This window comes from Mytilus galloprovincialis, chromosome 2 (assembly GCF_965363235.1).
Source record: "Mytilus galloprovincialis chromosome 2, xbMytGall1.hap1.1, whole genome shotgun sequence".
Classification (NCBI taxonomy): domain Eukaryota; kingdom Metazoa; phylum Mollusca; class Bivalvia; order Mytilida; family Mytilidae; genus Mytilus; species Mytilus galloprovincialis.
In genome coordinates, this window is record NC_134839.1 from 69,521,174 (window position 1) to 69,540,345 (window position 19,172).

The window sequence follows — 19,172 nt, forward strand, 5'->3', positions numbered from 1 at the left end:
TTCTTAATTGACAATAAAGATCTTATTTTATTTTTTTCTATATCTTGTAGCTAGTGCCCCTTTAAATTTAATAGAGTGTTGTTTTTTAGAACCACCTGTGGATGGTAGATGGACAGTTTGGTCACCATGGGGTGACTGTACCGCTGATTGTAATGGTGGAATACAAACACGGATACGTCGTTGTAGTCAACCACCACCATCCCCCAAGGGAAGACCTTGTGAGGGAAATACTCAAGAATGGAGGATGTGCAATACTCTTCATTGTCCAGGTAAAAATGTTTCAGCATTTCTCTCTGTATGTTTGTCAATTGTCTTGCAAATGTAAATTTCAAATTATTTTTTGTTTTGAAAAAAAAAATGAATTATTTATTTAACTTTATTTTAAAGTTATTTCAAATGTCTGATATGTAAGATAGATAGACAGTTATAATATAAAGTATATAGATGTATCACAGTTTGATGTTTTTTTGTCATGTTTGAATAATGCATGAAATCACAAAGTTCACAAAAAATGGTCATGATAAACAAGTATGTTTTATAGTATTTCATGGAATATTCCTAGAATGCATGGAACACACAAATTTTAGTACAATGTACATGTAATCAAATTTTCTATTGATTTCAGAGATAAGTAAGAATGCTGTAAGAATTTCTCTCTCGCTCCAAAATATTTTGGTCAGCATGAATTATATTTGATGCTTATGCATCATTGTGGTGCATTAAAAATAGCCCTATAATTAAACACACCAACATATTGTTAAAATTGACAATGGAAATGGTGAATGTGTCAAAGAGATGACAACCTGAACAAAGGGCAGAAAATGTTTATCAAACATATTTTCCAACTCAATCGTTTGAAGCTTAATCACTTTTATGATACAATACAATTTGGTTGTTACCATGGTTACAGCCTATTTTTCATATTAGATACTAATAGAATATACATTTAGGGCCAAGTGGTATTTTTTGAAATTCTTCAGACACATACTTATGCTTCAAAATATTTTTATGAACATTTTTATAACCAAATGAATACCAAACCTAGCATGCTGATATGAAAATTACCAATGATTTACCTCTGTCACAACTATTTTGTATAGGTTATCACATAATTCATTAATAATTCTAAATTAGGAAGCAAATAAAAAAACAATTTCAAAAATGTTATTACAACTTATAAAAATATGAAAATGTGGTATGATTGCAAAGAGACAACTCTCCAACAGAGACCAAATTATATAAAATTTTACAAATATAGGTCACTAAGTAATTAGTTAAACACATTTGAGACACTGAGCATGATGATTTCATGACAGAATACACGTTTGTAGTCACTGCATGACACTAGCTTTCTATGTACTTTTCAGAATTAGAAAAATATGCACCATGGACCAATTGGATTAAAACAAATTCAACTTCCAGTGGACATTTTGAACAGAGATTCCGTTATATGTGTAAAGCAAATGTTCCTGAAGTCAGTATGATAAAAACAAGCTATGTGAAAACACATACAAGGTTTTGTTTTAAAAATGATGGGACGTGTCACAAAGCAGGTGAGCTTAGAAATACTATAGACCCATTTTATGCTCCACTTAGTCGAGCAGTTAGAAGTATGTGCAAATACAGGAGACAATATTTCCGAGATTATTGCAAGTGTCGAACGTTAGGGATATTTTTAGTTTGTTCCAAGTGTCGTCATAGATAGTCCCAGTTTAACATCTAATACAATCACTGCCAAAGAGTATTCATCATTATAATAGCAAACAGCATTGTGTGGTTCAGCCATTTTGTATACAGAAAATTTGCATTGTGTGATTCCGTCATCGTAACCATAGCAATTAGTATGTGACTTCGTCAACATGGATGTGTGGAATACTAAAATATATAACAGCACATGTGGAATGTGGATTCTTGCTCTTCCACCTTTAGAATATAGACTCACAGAATGCAGGTTCATTCTTGTTACCATAGCAACATTTCCTTAGCAACAGCATGATGTATATTAACACCACTTCTGTATTACTTTTTGTTTTTGTTTATTTTGTACTATACTATAAGTAGTTATAAGGGCTGGTCCCTGATATTTTTAAAGCCAGTATATTTTCACTGAATTATATGTACCTATTAAGTTGTTTTAATTAATGCCTCATTCACACGTATATTTAATTCGATTGAATTTGAATCAAAATGCCAATCAAAATCGCTAATCGCGTTCACACACTCTTCTTTTTTTATTCGAATTGACTTTTGTCAATATGAATTAAAGTTAACGTCGTTTGGACAGTAAAGTGGATTTGACATGAATTGCAATCTCGAATTAGAATTGATGTTAGGACTTAAAACGTTTCGATTACGAATTAAACTAATTCGAATAAGTTAATGCGAATCGAATTCGAATTACGTGTGAACTCAACATAAGTATAAAATATCTGGATTAATGTGCTGATTATTTAATGTGAACTTTGTAATTTTGTTTCTTATTTTTATGAATCGTTTTTAGTACTTAACAAATCTACACAGTTTAAATTAATTGAATTGAATCAATTACCAAATTGTTATTTCCCTCCATATAAATCATAAGTTTAAGATCAAGGAACTGTGTATGTTCATTGACAATTTTCATCACTGAAGTTATTCCTTGTAACGTCTGCTTAATCAAATCTTCCAGAACTGAGCATGAATCCAAGTCCAAATACTGTTATGTTGTTATGCCAATCTCTTGTTATTTCTTCTTTATGTAGTACAATGTAATCATATATATATATGTTTCTTCTAAAACATTTCCTGCATATTCTATTAATCTAAATAAAAGATCCTCGTTGTCTTTCTTTAAGACTCTCTAATAATTCATAGCCCAGTGGCTGATCCAGAAATTGTCATAAAAGGGGGGCCACTGACTGCCTGAGAGGGTGTCGGTCATGCATCAGTGATTCCCTTATTTATTCAACCAAATTTTTCCAACAAAAAGGGGCGGAATTGGGGCCCTGGGCCCTTCCTATAAATCCTCCTCTGTAGCCAAAATACCGAACCATCTTAAAGAGCTTTACAAAAACTCAATATTGTTACAAAAACTAACCTATGCTGCAATGTTTCTTGAATTCAGTAACATTAAATTTTAAAAATTAAATTCAAAATACATGCTTGGAATATGTAAATAAAAGCTAATGTGATTTTTATATAAGAGATTATTGTTTTTGTCTGACCTGATTGAATTCCAGAGATACGATATGTATTTGTTACTTGCAGTTTTCAATGCAATTGCATTGATAGTGTCATCACTTCTGAAGAACATTTTGACTGGTTTAAAGTAGAAACTATCAATCAGTTTTCTAATATTAAGTTTTAGTCTTCTTTGAAAATATTGAGGCAGGAATCCTTAGTCTTAGGTCCTCAACTAGAATATTTTAGTTTTAAGTATGTTTCAGAAGTAAAAAATGTCTTCTTTATCTTTCTACAAAGCAGGCAAGAAATTAGGTTTACTTATCTCATTGAATAATTCATAGGGATGTTTAATAATAACATCTGCATAACAGAAAATTCGATTATTCCAACACTTAATAGATTAAGTAATGATGAAAATGGCAATTTTTTTTTATATTCTACAAATATTTTAATCAGTGCTAGTATTGTACAGATGTAAATATAAGATTTATTTATATTTTTGCATTTGTTTTTTTTTTTTATTTTTACATTTATATATAATTATATATATATATAGTGCCTTGTACATTTGTAGTGTTTAATTTTCTATTAGAAATTCAAGGAATGCAGAAAAGAACCTAATTTTACTTATACTCAAAGAATCAAAGGTTTTTCTTTTCATTTGAAGATTTTCCAATTGTGAATCTCCCTTATTGATTGTAATAGATTTTAAAAGAGTTTACACATTGTTGGTACAGACAGGTGACAAAATCAGGGTTTAGGAAAGAAAAGAAAAATGGTATGATTTCATTATGTAATTCCATTTCCAATTTGACTATATGAGGATCACTTTGCAATTTTTCAATCCAAAAATGTTAAAAGTGTCAGATAATCCAAATGACTGGTCCATCAAGACCATTCATTCAAGTGCTGCAAATCTTTTAACAAGAGTAAAATTCCAAATAATGTAGAGTTTTGATAAGCTCTATTTCTCCTTTGTTTTAGGAAAAGACCCAGTTCAAGGGAATAAATAGTTAAAAACAAAATTAAAGTTAAAAACTGTTATGTCATAAATAATTTGTAATTGATTGATCCATGGTCCACATTACGGAAAGGGGGAAATGATATGTTTTTCAAGATGATAAGACTTTAAACATGCTTTAAGTTAAGCAATGGAACAAAAAGGGGAAGTAACTAAAAAAAAAATTACAAGAATTTATATGCAAGGAAGAAATATAAAATGTACAGATGAAATGAATGAGAATAATTCATAAAGGATATATAATATAAATATATGTACTTTAAAAAAGACTTTTTACAAATTGTGTGTATGTAGCTTATGATCTATGTTGTATATAAAGCCTTTCTAAGAATCAAATCACCGTAACAGTTCATTTCAGACAAAATTGGTAATGATTGTATGACATGTATGTATATTTAGTAATATTTATTTGCATATATTTGATGATTTTGTAGAGACTATAAATGACAGCCTTGTCTTATGATATTAATGCAAACAAGAACAATAAAAAATGTGACTTATTAACCTTGATGATTTAATACATGCCTTACCATACTGTTGGAATTATTTCAACTAGATTTATCAATTGAATAAGATAAACTGTCAGAAAATATTAAATAGTTATCAAGATGATACAGTCTTATAAAGACAAAAAAAATTGTGTCAGAATCTTCAGATTCCTTCAAGGACAATAAACAGATACAACTTATTTACTAAGACAACACACTGACAATGGTTTAGGAACATACTGCTTGTCTAAAGGTGTCAGACCAGCAATTCACTTTGAAGTCTTTCACCTTCTCTAATTTCGAAAAATACGTGAAAGGAGCCCTTCCCCAACAAGAAATATTACTTTAAGTGTCATTGTATTCTTAAACTAACCATCAAATTAGCAGAAATGAACATTTTGGTGGAAGAAAAATGTATTCAGTCCCTTTTGAGCCAAAATTCACTTGTCTATGAATTACATTAAAAGTTGAGAATCAATGCGCTCCATAGAAGACTTTTTTTAAAGATTACCAGAAAATCAAGGGTTACTTTTAGTATAAGTGGCCTTCCATACGCTCATGATTCATTGTTAGACTTTAAACGTTAGTTGAAAAAATTGACATGTTGAAAGTCAATACACATACAATTCAGGATATACCTGGTTTCTATGAAGTGAAAATTAAGGTAAAATATTTAGAATCTGTGGAAATTAAAATAATGGTTGAATAGATGGGGATTTTAAATTGGTGGTCTGACACCTTTAGATGAACACTGAACTCACCCCTTTAAATTTTTATCATAGAAGATTATATACACTTAACATCAGTTCAGTAAAGTACTTGACTTTATGACAGTGGTATCCTGGACAACAACAAAAACAAATATACTTAAAACAGTACTAAATAGTACATCATGAAGAAATAAGTGTAATTGTTGAAAAAAAGGCATTAATTGCAGATATATCAATCATGCTGTCCTACACTCTAATATTAGTGGCTGTATATAAATATAAAAATATGGAGATGTGGTATGATTGCCAATGAGACAAATATCCTTCATAGTCCAAATGAAATGGACATAAGCAATTATATGTCATTGTACAACCTTCAACAGTGAGAAAATCCCCATTACTGAGTAGTCGAATAAAAAACACCTTACACGAAAAATTGCAAACAATTCTAACTAACAGCCTTATAACAAGTCAATTTACAAAAAAAAATCTAATATGGCAGATATGAACCTTAGACAACCACTGAATTACAGGCTCTATAAACAACCTAATGCCCTATGGAATGTTCTTGGAATATTGTACTTTTTTATAATGCATTCTTGTCCCATCAGAAATAGCAAGGAACCTAACAAAGGTGGGTGGCTGGTCGTCTTGGCAACCATGGTCACACTGTTCTAAAGATTGTGGAGGAGGAACTCAACACAGGAAGAGATCATGTGATAATCCTCAGCCAATGGGTTTTGGAGAAGACTGTTCAGGTCATGACATAGAAGCTAGGCAGTGTAACATACATTCTTGCCAAGGTAATCCCTCAAATTTCAATCTTAAAGCATTTTGTTACTAAAAATACAAAGAGGCAAATTAAGCTATCTATGAATAATATTCTTAGAACCAGTGAAAAATTTAGGATACCAGACTTTTACTTATTTAGGGACGACATCAAAAGTTCTATATAGGATTAAAAACTTAATTCATATAGTTTTTTCACTGACCCCCCTCTTAACTTGATTTGGGAAAAATTGACTTACCAATAGGGATATATGTAAAAATCGATTTTAGATAAACAAAACTTGCAGAATTTTAACCCTCTCACCCCAAACTATTTGATTTAAGTTTTTTATCCTACATCGATCTTTTGATGTCGTCCCTTAACTATTCAACCAATTTATTATATCCTGAGTTGTATCAAACATAAATGTTCTTCAATGTTTATAAAGGCCCTAAAATGGCCCTCTTGTTTACCTCAAATTTAAAATTATGATTTATTGACCAATATCACAATGAATCATAGTTAATACATTGACTAGATAGGAAAAGAGCTTTTTGTTGAAAATTTACATTCCTGCTTTTTACTGATGACGTCACAAACAGTACCCATTTTTATTTTCCCGGAAAAATCAATGAAAATGGTTAATTTTGCATTGATCATTAGACAGGAAACATAGAGTGCATACGTCCACAAAAAAGATCTTTGAACAGAATGTTTGTAATGACATTTTGTATGTGTAACTTGAATATTTAGTTTGGTGACACCTGTGCTCTATCATGTATGTTTCCTTGTCCTAAATTTGATTGAAATCCGGCAAATTTTGTCAAATTTGTTTAAATCTCTTATTTTGACCTATTTTGAATGTAGAAATCAACCCTTTGGAATAAAGCTTTTACACACATTGTTCTATTTTACTTTTTCACATGTCTTTAAGACAACTTATAACATATTTTATCTTGTACCATTCAATTTCTAAATCGGGGCCAAATATGGCCCATACCGAACTGACTCCTTTTTCTGCTACTTCAAAAATTAGTTATATGTTTCACTTACTGATCATTCATTTCTCCTATGAGTACACACAGTATTTATTTTTGAAGGTGTATGGGGATGTTGGTCAGAATATTCTGTATGTTCAGCTACATGTGGACATGGAAGTCATGTTAGAGTGAGAAGATGTGACAGTTCTGTTCAAGGAACTAAATTTATTCTTCCTTGCAAAGGACAGGACACTGATTACAAGCCATGCACAACTCCCCTTTGTAATGGTAAGAACATACAATATAATACTTAGATACAGAATTAGTTCATTTGCCTGATTTTGTTTCATTAGTCGATGTGTAATGGTATGTACTTACAGTTAAACATACACATACAAATGATGGAGTTTGTTTAGTTGAGAGTACAAGTTATCTTAAATGAAATATTATATATTGAAAAAGAAAGTAAATCATAATTAGTTTAGAAGCATGCACAGTACATGTGTGATTTAGATTATACTCTAACTTTTCATGAATTAAATTCAAGGAAAGAGTATAGAGAAGGAAAAGATTTCCAAATGTCCTTCCTATTACTATATACATTTTTTTTTACTGTATACAAAAATGTATAACCATAAAGGATTCATGTTCTACATGTCAGGTCAAGATATGACAAAAAAACAAAATGACATCCAAAAATTCAAACAACAACGCACCACTATGCTTTTAATGAAACAGGATTGGTTCAAAGAACAACCAAGAGCTTAAAACATCAACTTTAAACACCAACCTTCAATCAATCAAACAATGTAAATTTGTGTTCGGTCTCAGTTCTTTATTTTTTACCATATAAACTACTTAGTTATAGAAATCAAACCTACCAGGAGTAGTTCTAACAAATGTTGACAATATGATGTTCTTTATAGCATCAGCTGGTTGGAATCATTGGTCTGAATGGACTGTGTGTGGAGTAGAAGATTTACAATATCGACACAGACAGTGTCAAATAGACCATCCCTCAAATGAGGAATGTCAAGGTCATAGAATAGAGACTAGTAATTGTGAATATATACCATTCAGTAAGTATGCTTTTGGATACAACTGGAAATGTGAAAATGTGTTGTTTTATCAGTAAAAATTTATTACAATAGTAAACTATTTTAGTGTTATATATTTTTAGGCCCCATTTATGGGCATTATGTTTTCTGGTCTGTGTGTCCGTTCGTCTGTCTGTTCATTCAGTCGTTCGTCTGTCCCGCTTTAGGTTAAAGTTTTTGGTTGAGGTTGTTTTTGATGAAGTTGAAGTCCAATCAACTTGAAACTTAGTAAACATGTTTCCTTTGGTATAATCTTTATGATTTTAATGCCAAATTAGAGATTGTAATGTATCCAATTTTCACAATTCACTGAACATAGAAAATGATAGTGTGGATGGGGCATCTGTGTACTTAGAACACATTCTTGTCAATTTTGTCATATGTGTCAATTTTCATTGTGCATTATATTGCTTACCAAATGAACAATTTCTAAAGAAACTTATTCAATGGGATAATTGATCAGTCAAAATTTTAAATATCTGGACCAAGAGGATATGATTCTGTGGAAATGTTTCATTTGGTTTGCTATAGATGATACATTACAATAACTGTATCACAAGACTGAAGTTGTTTACCTCCTTATCCATTAGTCTTTAGTCTTCAACCATAAGAAGAATACATGATTTTTTTTTTAAATGTGTAGTTAAAGTGGTACCAAGCATCTTGACAAAAGTTAATTTGGCTTGTTTAATTTTCATAACATTTGAACAAAAGATTTACTTTGACGCTTTGACAAAAATATGAAAATTTCTATAAAAAAAACCAAACACAAGCACTTTATCAGAAAAATTTCAGTGGATTATTACATAGCAGTTTGACAAACACTTATTTTCAAGCAGCTCAATATTTTATTAACAAAAGAACAGGATTGAAACATTCAGCTGATTTTGCAGAGTTATCTTCCTGTAGTGTTATTTGCCACCTTAATTCTTGCTTACAAAACATTATTTTACTATATTTTAGGAATTGGTGTGGCACCTATTAAAGAACGAGAAGAGACGGAGAAAAATTACTCTTTGTTAAACCTGATAGTTGTTGCATCAGGGTCTTTTATTTTTGGTATTATGTTGACTATTGGATTATATTTATGCGTTAAAAGTTGTCGCAGCTTTAGAAAATTTGATTTAGAAAAAGAAAGAAAGAAAAATGAACAGCTCAATAATGGAAAAAGAAAATCAATGTCATCACAGCTTAGTTTAGATTTTTTGACAGTGAATAACAAAGTGTTTGATGTTAGCTCTTTACAGATCTCAAAACAAGATAAATTTGTATCAAGTAAGAATTCATTGAACTCTTTAAAGAGAAAGGAAGCAATGCATACAGATTTGCAGTTTATTGACGGGTAACATTTACAATCATTGATCATGTGATTCTCATTACTACTTAGCACGGTTTGCTTAATTTATATTCTATATTTAGGAAGGGGTTTTCCTTCTGTGAAATGTAAACATCTGGGAAGAATTATTCTTTTCAGTGTATTGTTATACAATAAATGCAGAAACTGCCTTAAAAAGATAGACAATAATAGTAAAGAGAACAGGAATTACTTAGATTTAAGCAACTATTGGTCATTGTTTGGTCTAAAGCAATGTGAATAAACAATACCATATAGTCAGACAAAATTGGACAAAAATGTTTTTACTACAAAACAAAGCATTTATCCCTACATATTAATGATCAAATAGATGACTGGTTAGTTTATTTCATGTAGTCACACTTAAAAAACATGTGGTAAATATATATATGTTTTTCATTTGACATGTACTTTGTTTCATTCTCATGATATTTATTAAATGATTTGACCAAACAGTTGATAAAGATTAAAAGACAATGAAAGCTTTCCTTAAAACAAGTCTGAAAAACAAGCAGATTATGAAAATCTTTTTGAACAAATTAAGAACATCAGTAGGGTTGTTGATATGAATAAAATGGTTATTCTGATGCCTGTGACTATAGATGGATAGACTTTTATTTGGACCACCCTGGTTGACAGAATAAGTAAAATACGCCAGTAAGTTGTTTGAAATGGAAGTCTTGTCAAACCAAAGGGGATTTCAACAGTATTTCAACTAATTTTGTGCCTTTGTATTGGACCAGATTATGTGATTTGTCATTGGTTATGTTACAACTATGTATATAAGAAAAAATTATTTATGATTTAGTTTTTATACGCCCGTCGTCTTTTAGACGGGACGTATTATGGTATACCGTTGTCCGATCGTCCGTCTGTCCGTCCGTCCGTCTGTCCGTCCGTCCGTCCGTCGTCCACACTTCGGACAATAACTCAAAAACACTTTCACCAATTTCCATGAAACTTAAGTGAATTGTTTATATCTATTGACATAAGCTCCCTTTCGTTTTTTTTTAATTTCAGATTTTAAGTTTTGGATTTATGGGGCTTTATTAATAAAAAAAGGGGGATTTTCAACACTTCGGACAATAACTCAAAAACACTTTCACCAATTTCCATGAAACTTAAGTGAATTGTTTATATCTATTGATGTAAGCTCCCTTTCAATTTTTATAAATTTCAGATTTTAAGTTTTGGATTTATGGGGCTTTATTAATAAAAAAAGGGGGATTTTCAACACTTCGGACAATAACTCAAAAAGGCTTTCACCAATGTCCATGAAACTTTGGTGAATTGTTTATATCTATTGATGTAAGCTCCCTTTCAATTTTTATAAATTTCAGATTTTATATTTCCGTGTTATGAATTTTTATGCTTAAAAAAGGGGGGATTTTCCAATTTTGGGACAATAACTAACACTTTCACAAAATTTTATGCAACTTTGATAAATTGTTTATATCTATTGACATAAGCTCCCTTTCCATTTTTATAAATTTTAGATTTTACGTTTTCTTAAGTAATGAATTTTTATACTTAAAAAAGGGGGATTTTATGAAACTTTGGTGAATATATTAATGTAACATCCCTTTTGATTTGTATATATATTTCTAGTTGATCATATAAATTCATTTAAAGCATAAAAGACAAGTTAAAAGAGCAACGGGCGTATCATGCGCTAAAGCGCAGCCCTTTATTAAAGTTATTGTGTATATTTTTATTTTATTTATAAGATTTGCTGTACTGTTATCTAATAGTCTTTGATAATCATTTACTGTAAGCCAAGAAAATATTTAAATACCCTATCACACAGTACACAGTACATGTAATAACTAACTCCTTTTAAGAATTGGTCAAGATAAGATCAGCTAACAACATGAATATCAGGAAACATCAGTTTCAAAGGTATGTTGACCAACTTTCATTTAAGAATTGAATGCTTCTTTTTGTAACTTCATTAGGGTGTAAAAGCGTTGACCAAAGTACATTTTGTATGAAGCGCTTATGAAGCACAGAAGCGCTTCAGTCTAAAAATGTGTGCATTGTCAACGCTTTTACAACCCTATGAAGTTACAAAAAGAAGCATTCAATACTTATACCGGTAATTACATTTTTAGCTAGGATCATGAAAACACGATTTTTATCAAGTTTTTGTTTAATTTACCTGTGCACTTTATTATGGGACCTCGCGTAATCATGAATGATAAGTTTTATTGTGTAATGAAGTTGTTTAAGGAATAATGCGAGATTGTAGTGTAGCCAATCAGAATAACATATTGTAATGAAACATACATCTAATGTAATTATAAAAGAATGATATATTCATATTATTCAGCCTATCACTTTGCTTTAGAGTAGATAACATTATATCACCACAAGCAATACATATAAATAATTCTACAAAGAGAAATTCTAGTCATTTAAACAGTCAGTGTTACAGATAAATAATTTGTCAGGTTGGTGTCATTTGGGGTCCAAGCGTGATAATGGATTGACCAATTTTTTGTAAGTGTGACTTATGGAAGTCTTATTATTTTACCTGAAAAGGGGAAACAAAGTTTGGCTGGACAAATGAAATAACAAGCATTATTAATGTTCATGATGGTTGGACTGAATACAATTAAAATGTTAGTATATTTCAAAATGAATATTCTGTTTTATTCATCATTGTCAAGTCTGAGACTTTTGTCGCCAAAGTGAGAAATAGCGATCCTTCATTCTTGGACAGAAGCTTGTTTATGATCAAAAGCTGGTACCAAGAAGGAAATTTTATTAACATTACATACACTACAGTCTGCAGTTAACAATTTTTAAAACATTTATTAGATTCATAAGGTAGGCAAGACACTGGATTACTTGAAACCCTTCCATTTTTTTTATGTTGTTCATGAAATATTGCAGAAAATTTGTATATACATCCTGGATACATATGTATCATAAGTTGTAAATAGTTTCATACTTCTATTTAAATAAACAATGCACAATTCAGATTTGCCTCATATCATCTATCAGAAAACAATTATAACATGAATGTTACCATATCAGATTTTTTTGTATCTTCTGACAGCATAGTTTTGGGTGATGAGCAGTGATTATAATATATATAACACATAGCTTATACTACTAAGAGGATGATAGATTAGATTGTTAACCAGAGAAAACATTGTCTACCGAGGCAGAGCAGAGGTGCACAATAGTTTTTTTAAAGGATAACAATCTGCTCTTTCACAAATTCATCTTTTGTTTTATTTAATTTACTATACTGAATTTTCTATCATTATTGTCTTTTAAATTCTTAATTCAAAGAACACATTATGATTGCATGTTCATATCAACTTTACAGTTAATAGAAAAACAATAAAAATGAAGCAAGATTGATGTATTTTCAAAATTATTTGGACAGTCTGAACAAGTCTTAAGGCCAAAACGTAGATAGTGATGAACATTGTCTTCAAAATTGTTGATGTACATTCAATTCATTGTAATTTCTATTCATTGTCCTTTAAACTATTAGTTTTTGATTGGTGTGCACGAGAGGGTTTCATATGAAAAAATGTATAATTGAGATCTACCTGTACCAGAGACATATAATACATGTCTACTGTTCCTTTTAACATAGATAACTGAAGACTGAGCAATAAAAATCTCATCAAAATCTGGAGGTGAATCTCAGGTGTTCAAAAAATGTAAGCTGTTCCTGCTCCACATGTGGCACCTGTTGTGTTGGTCATGTTAGTACATAACCTTGTTATACATCTAATTCTATAGGTCATACATGGGGGAAGGTGATTGGGATTGTAGTAACGCTACTTGGAACATATCAGCTATCATTTGTGAACGACCTGAAATCACCCCAAGTTTTTCGTGGGGTTCGTGTTCCTTAGTCTTAGTTTTCTATGTTGTCTACTATTATTTGACGTCTGTTTTTCTTTTTTAGCCATGGCGTTGTTAGTTTACGGTCAAACTGCTCCGTAAAATTTACGAAGGGATGATTTCAACTTCACTGCTTCAAAACTTTATTTAATAGCTTCATTGTGAGCAGCTACCAAGGCAACCATGATAGAAAACACAAGCCCTGTAATATCAACTTAGAGATATACTCCGTATGCAGGCGCTGCTGGAATGTTGCCTACGTATATAGAAATATAAAATTCATAATTGGGAAGCTGAAATCGTGTCTTTTGTCGTCAGGATTTGTTGTCAATTTCTAGACATATGAGGCAGACTTAAATGTTTCTGTTGTATCCTATGTTCAGTCCGATGGGATAAATGTCTTCAACATAAATCAGCCAGGAAATTTTGAATTATTCAGTGAGAGAAAATCATCTATTTAGTGGAACGTAAAGTAAAAGAATACTGCCAATTTCTGTTCTTTCTTCCCAAGAGGTTCCTGTATGAAGCCAATCTAATATGAATAAAGCAACAATGCGGCAAGAAGAGAGGTACAGTTCGTACCATTAGAATGCCAACTGTTTGTTGAAAAAAAACGTCCTCCAGACGCAACAAATATGTTGTCAATCAAGAAATCAAACATCTTGATAATGTCAGTTTCAGAGATTTTTATGTATGAATCAGAGTGATTTTTTTTTAACAAAATTGGACTTATCCCTTCCTTAGACAAGATATCTACTCTGGTCATTCTTTTTAATAAAAACAAGATAGGATCAACTTAAGCAATTGGTCTTTTAGTTCGGAATTAGGAATACTTGCAAAAACGGTAGAAAAATCAAATGTTTTAATACTATTGCAAGATGAAAGAGTGTTAGATTGTATATACTCTAAGATCTTTGGAACATTTCAGTATCCATATCTAATTCACGCAATCTCCAGAATAGGTAATAGGTAATTTCACAAAGAAATTGAAGCCCGGGTTTGGTTGATGTTATAATTTAGAAAACGATTCCGGGGGACTTGGAAGACCAAGCAATATAACGTTGTTTGTAAAGGTATCATAAGGAATATAAAACAGACCTATGATTATCCAGGATGCCTTCTTTGGTTTCCAAGTAAATTGTATATCAAGCAGTTTATGTTATGTGATTTGCACACACAAACGATGCTTTTATCTATAACGATAACAATTTATTTATCATGGATGTTGGACAAGTGTTTATTTTTTCCTCAATATTGACACACTTGGACGACTTTACAGTAAAATCTATGACAAACGGGATGCTTTCAAGACCTTTCAACTTTCCTATTATCAATTTTCCATTTCTCAGGAGTAATATACCTCTGCTCCGTCGTCATATATGGTGTTTATAAATCTAAATTGATACGTTATGCTCGTGCATGTTCACACTATACAAACTTCATATACAGGAGTGTATTCGCAGAAACTGCCGAAACTGTGGTTTACATGATATAACGACTAATACAGATGTGTTGTATTTCTGTCACGTAATGCTGTCATTTTAGTGATATTCTTTAATATTGACATATAAGCGGGAATTGTGGCTAGTCTTAAAACCAGGATCTAACTATTGACACCACTGGGTCGATGCCACTGCTGGTGTACGTTTCGTTTCCGAGGGTATTACCAGCCCAGTATTCAACATTTCTGTGTTGACATGAATATCAATAATGTGGTCATTTTTATAAATTTCCTGTTTATAAAACTTTGAATTTTTCGAAAAACTAAGGATTTTCTTATCCCAGGCATAGATTACCTTAGTCGTATTTGGCACCACTTTTTGGAATTTTGGATCCTCAATGCTCTTCAACTTTGTTCTTGTTTGGCTTTATGAATATTTTGATATAAGCATCACTGATGATTCTGATGTAGACGAAACGCGCGTCTGGCGTACTAAATTATAATCCTGGTACCTTTGATAACTACTCAGCATTTGTTTTTTTTTAAATTCCTGTACATGTATCGTTTCCATGTATATTTTCGTTTGTTTTTGCTGCACTTCAGTGTTTCTGTTGTTCCGTTTTTCTTCTTATTATAATTGATGTGTTTCCCTCAGTTTTAGTGTTTAACCCGGATTTGTTTACTCTCAATCAATTTATGACTTTTGAACAGCGATATTCTACTGTTGCCCTTATTTTTGCAACATTTGGGTGTTTAAAGATTGATGTAGCATGGGTTTTCAAGACCCATTTAGTTAATCACTTCTGATTTGTATCAACAATCTCTCAGCGATAATCCACTCGGAAAGAGTATCCACGTCTTCTTTTTCTCGTTATACCCATCGCCAGCCATAATCTCCGACTGAATCCATCAGTATTTTGAAGTTGTTTTTCCAATTGATTGATTTTTTTGCTCACAATATTTCGGGTCTTTTAATAACAAAATTCTCAGCGAAGTGTTATTGTCAAGGTTAATGTCATCAGTTATAACATGCCCAGCCATGTTATACTTGAATAGGAAACTAGAACAGGTGCAATTAACACGTGTTTATAAGTGAACATTTTATTTGCAATTGGTTTGGTATAGGTATAGGAAATGATGGGTACAGACTGATCAAATTAGGGAGAATATTTCTTAAGTTGATGGCACCGAAATCTTTGTTGGCAAAGAAAAGTTTAATACGGATTATTTCTCCTTTTCTTCTTTTTCCAATTCAAACTGTTTCAAACAGTCAGAATTGCAATATCCAAAATGACTCTTGTAGGTTTGTTTTAGTTTAGATAAGGGTTTGTAACAGTGGTTTCTAAATATAAGATGTACAGAGAATGAAGTTTTGAAATGAATAAAGCTTCATGCGACTGTGATGTAATTCTTTACTTGTTTTCTTGTTCTTGGTAGAGTACAGAACCAATTCCTAGCATGTAGGCGTCAGCATGCAGATCAAATGGTTGGTTATAAAGTTGGAAACCAAACACTGTCCACGTCTGTATACGTAGTTGAGACTTCCATTTGTTAAATGTTCTTTCCTTTTGTTTTACACTCAGAGGCGGATTTAGGGGGGGGGGGCAGGGGGCCTGGGCCCCCTTTTTGGGGAAAAATTTGGTTGCTTATATAGGGAATCACTGAAGCGTGACTGGAGCGGTCAAAGGTCAGTCAGTGGGCCCCCACTTATGAAAATTTCTGGATCCGCCACTGACACTAAATCCAGTAATATAGTTGCTACGAGTTTGCCTTAGACTTATGTTGCTGGCATTATATACGTAAAAGGCTTGGCGATATTACTAAAGCCTAAAGTCTTTCGCACACTTTTTATGATAGCTAACACATAAGAATACAATATCTTGCTTCTTCTTCTGACGTTAGTTTTTGGTCAGTTCTAATCGTTGTTTAACTTGGCTGGACCAGGTTTACACTATTCTTTGAGACTACTAGTATGTAGTATAGCTATTTCACACTCTCTTGAAAGAAGCATCATTTCTTGGATGACAACTTCAGTTCACTCTCATGTAATCTCTGAAGGACTTTCTTCAAGACGATCGAGGTGTTCCTCGTAGCTGTAAAAAATATGATGACTTCGTATCTGTATATGCATCAGATGTTGAGATGAAGGATCACTATAAACTCTTCCATTATCATCTAGTATGGTACTGGGCTGTTGAAAGTCCAAATTGACGGCGATTGAAATCTCGAAAGTCCTACTATAAAAAAAAATGGGTTTTTTTTTCTGATTATGTGATTTCGCAAGCTATAATTGATGATAAATTGTACTTCAGATAAAGTACGTTGTGACAGGTGTCACCACCAAGTGCGTCTAAATTCTTTTCACTCCGTGGAAGCGTGTAAGAATCGCATACATGCTGGTGGTTTATTTGTCCATAGTCGATGTCATTGTAGGAAACTGAGGATGGAGCAATGTTTATAATTAAATCAAAACGACAGCAGTTTACCGATGTTCAATCTCGAATATCGATTAAGCAGGAACAAATCAAAGTAACAAATCAAAACTGAGAGAATCGTATAACTAAAAAAGAAACGAAATCTTAGCAACAATAGGGTAATCGTCTCCTGCTATGCATGCATCACCCGCGATAAGAATTCACACGCAGTCAATGTGGCAATCCGGATCATGACGACTCTATTGGTATCTGATGACCAAAGACCTTTAAAACATGTCGCTAGTGTTGTGATACATAGCATTCGTCAACCAATTTGTAATTATGAACGTAAAAATTACGTGTGTCTATTTAGGTTGGTCTTCCTGAAAACTATCTTGGGGCAGTTTTTGTGTTTGGAACAAATCCATGTTAATAAAAATCCGTATAGTGTGGAAATGCACGAGCGTAACATGTTTACTGAGATATACAAACGCTAAAGTTAAAACGATCAGGCTCAGGGTATGTTACTGCTGAGAACATACTGAGTGGTTGCATAACGTCGAATGGCAAATATTGTATGATTGTTCGGGATTTTCTTATCCCAGGAATAGATTACATTAGTATATAGCATTCGTCAACCAATTCGTAATTATGAACGTAAAAATTACGTGTGTCTATTTTAGTTGGTCTTCCTCTAAACTATCTTGGGGCAGTTTTTGTGTTTGGAACAAATCCATGTTAATGAAATCCGTATAGTGTGGACATGCATGAGCGTAACATTTTTACTGAGATATACAAACACTAAACGATCAGGCTCAGGGTATGTTACTGCTGATAATATACCGAGTGGTTGCATAACGTCGAATGGCAAATATTGTATGATTGTCCAGGATTTTCTTATCCCATGAATAGATTACATTAGTCGTATTTGGCACAACTTTTTGGAATTTGGGTCCTCAATGCTCTTCAACTTTGAAGTTGTTTGGCTTTATAAATATTTTGGTTTGAGCGTCACTGATGGGTCCTGTGTGGACGAGGTGCGCATCTGGCGTTCTGGGTTATGGTCCTGGTGCATTTGATAACTGTGCAGGACGATTATCAAGATCAAGATATGAAGTCATACCTTCTTTTTTTTCATAGTATTCCTTATGCTAAGTTCACTTGAATATATGATGTGTAAGCACTACTGGAAATGTTATTATTGATTACCAAAGTTTACCAATACAAATATATAAAATAGTGAAATTGGAGCGATCATATTCGAAGAACTATGAATCAATTTGAAGTGGCCTTGTCTAGAAATATAACTTTGTAAAGTCTCGGAACTTTGGCCCTATACTGTTTAAACTCAAAATTTAAACTTCTGAAGTCTTGAATCATAAACCTGCATATTCAACAACAATTTTTATATACCCTTTTCTGGAAAACTGTGAAATAAAAACCCAATGAAAAAAATACATTAGGCCAACCTTTGAAACGTCCACTTTCAAACCATGTCAATATTTTTCAAAGGTACCAGGCTTATAATTTGATACGCCAGACCTGCGTTTCGTCTACATAAGACTCGTCAGTGACGATCAGATCAAAAGAGTAAGAAAGCCAAACTAGTATTAAGTTGAAGAGCATTGATGACCCAAAATCCCAAAAAGATGTGCCACATACGGCTCAGGGTTATCGATGCCTGAGATAAGAAAATCCTTGGTATTTCGAATAATTCATACTGTAACGTTGCAAACCGTAAATTTATATAAATGACCATATAACTGATATCATGTCAACACCGAAGTGATGACTACTGGGCTGGTGATACCCTGGGTGGGGGTTCCGACGTTCCACCAGCAGTGACATCGACCCAGTCGGGTGTAAATA

The 19,172-nt window shown here is 32.3% G+C and overlaps 1 protein-coding gene across 5 annotated transcripts in view; it reads left to right on the forward strand.

Moving 5' to 3' along the window:
- Positions 1-12,720, forward strand: part of LOC143064252 (semaphorin-5A-like) — an 81,050-nt gene extending 68,330 nt beyond the window's left edge. For 4 of the 5 annotated variants that reach the window (XM_076236939.1, XM_076236943.1, XM_076236944.1 and 1 more), the window contains exons 16-21: positions 90-269; positions 1,368-1,553; positions 5,993-6,184; positions 7,251-7,418; positions 8,057-8,209; positions 9,191-12,720. In XM_076236939.1, the coding sequence (XP_076093054.1) occupies positions 90-269; positions 1,368-1,553; positions 5,993-6,184; positions 7,251-7,418; positions 8,057-8,209; positions 9,191-9,573 (1,262 nt within the window). In that variant the 3' untranslated portion in view covers positions 9,574-12,720. The remainder of the gene's footprint in view (positions 1-89; positions 270-1,367; positions 1,554-5,992; positions 6,185-7,250; positions 7,419-8,056; positions 8,210-9,190) is intronic. The other variant, XM_076236945.1, reaches the window with a different exon arrangement.
- The last annotated feature ends 6,452 nt before the right edge of the window (positions 12,721-19,172 follow it).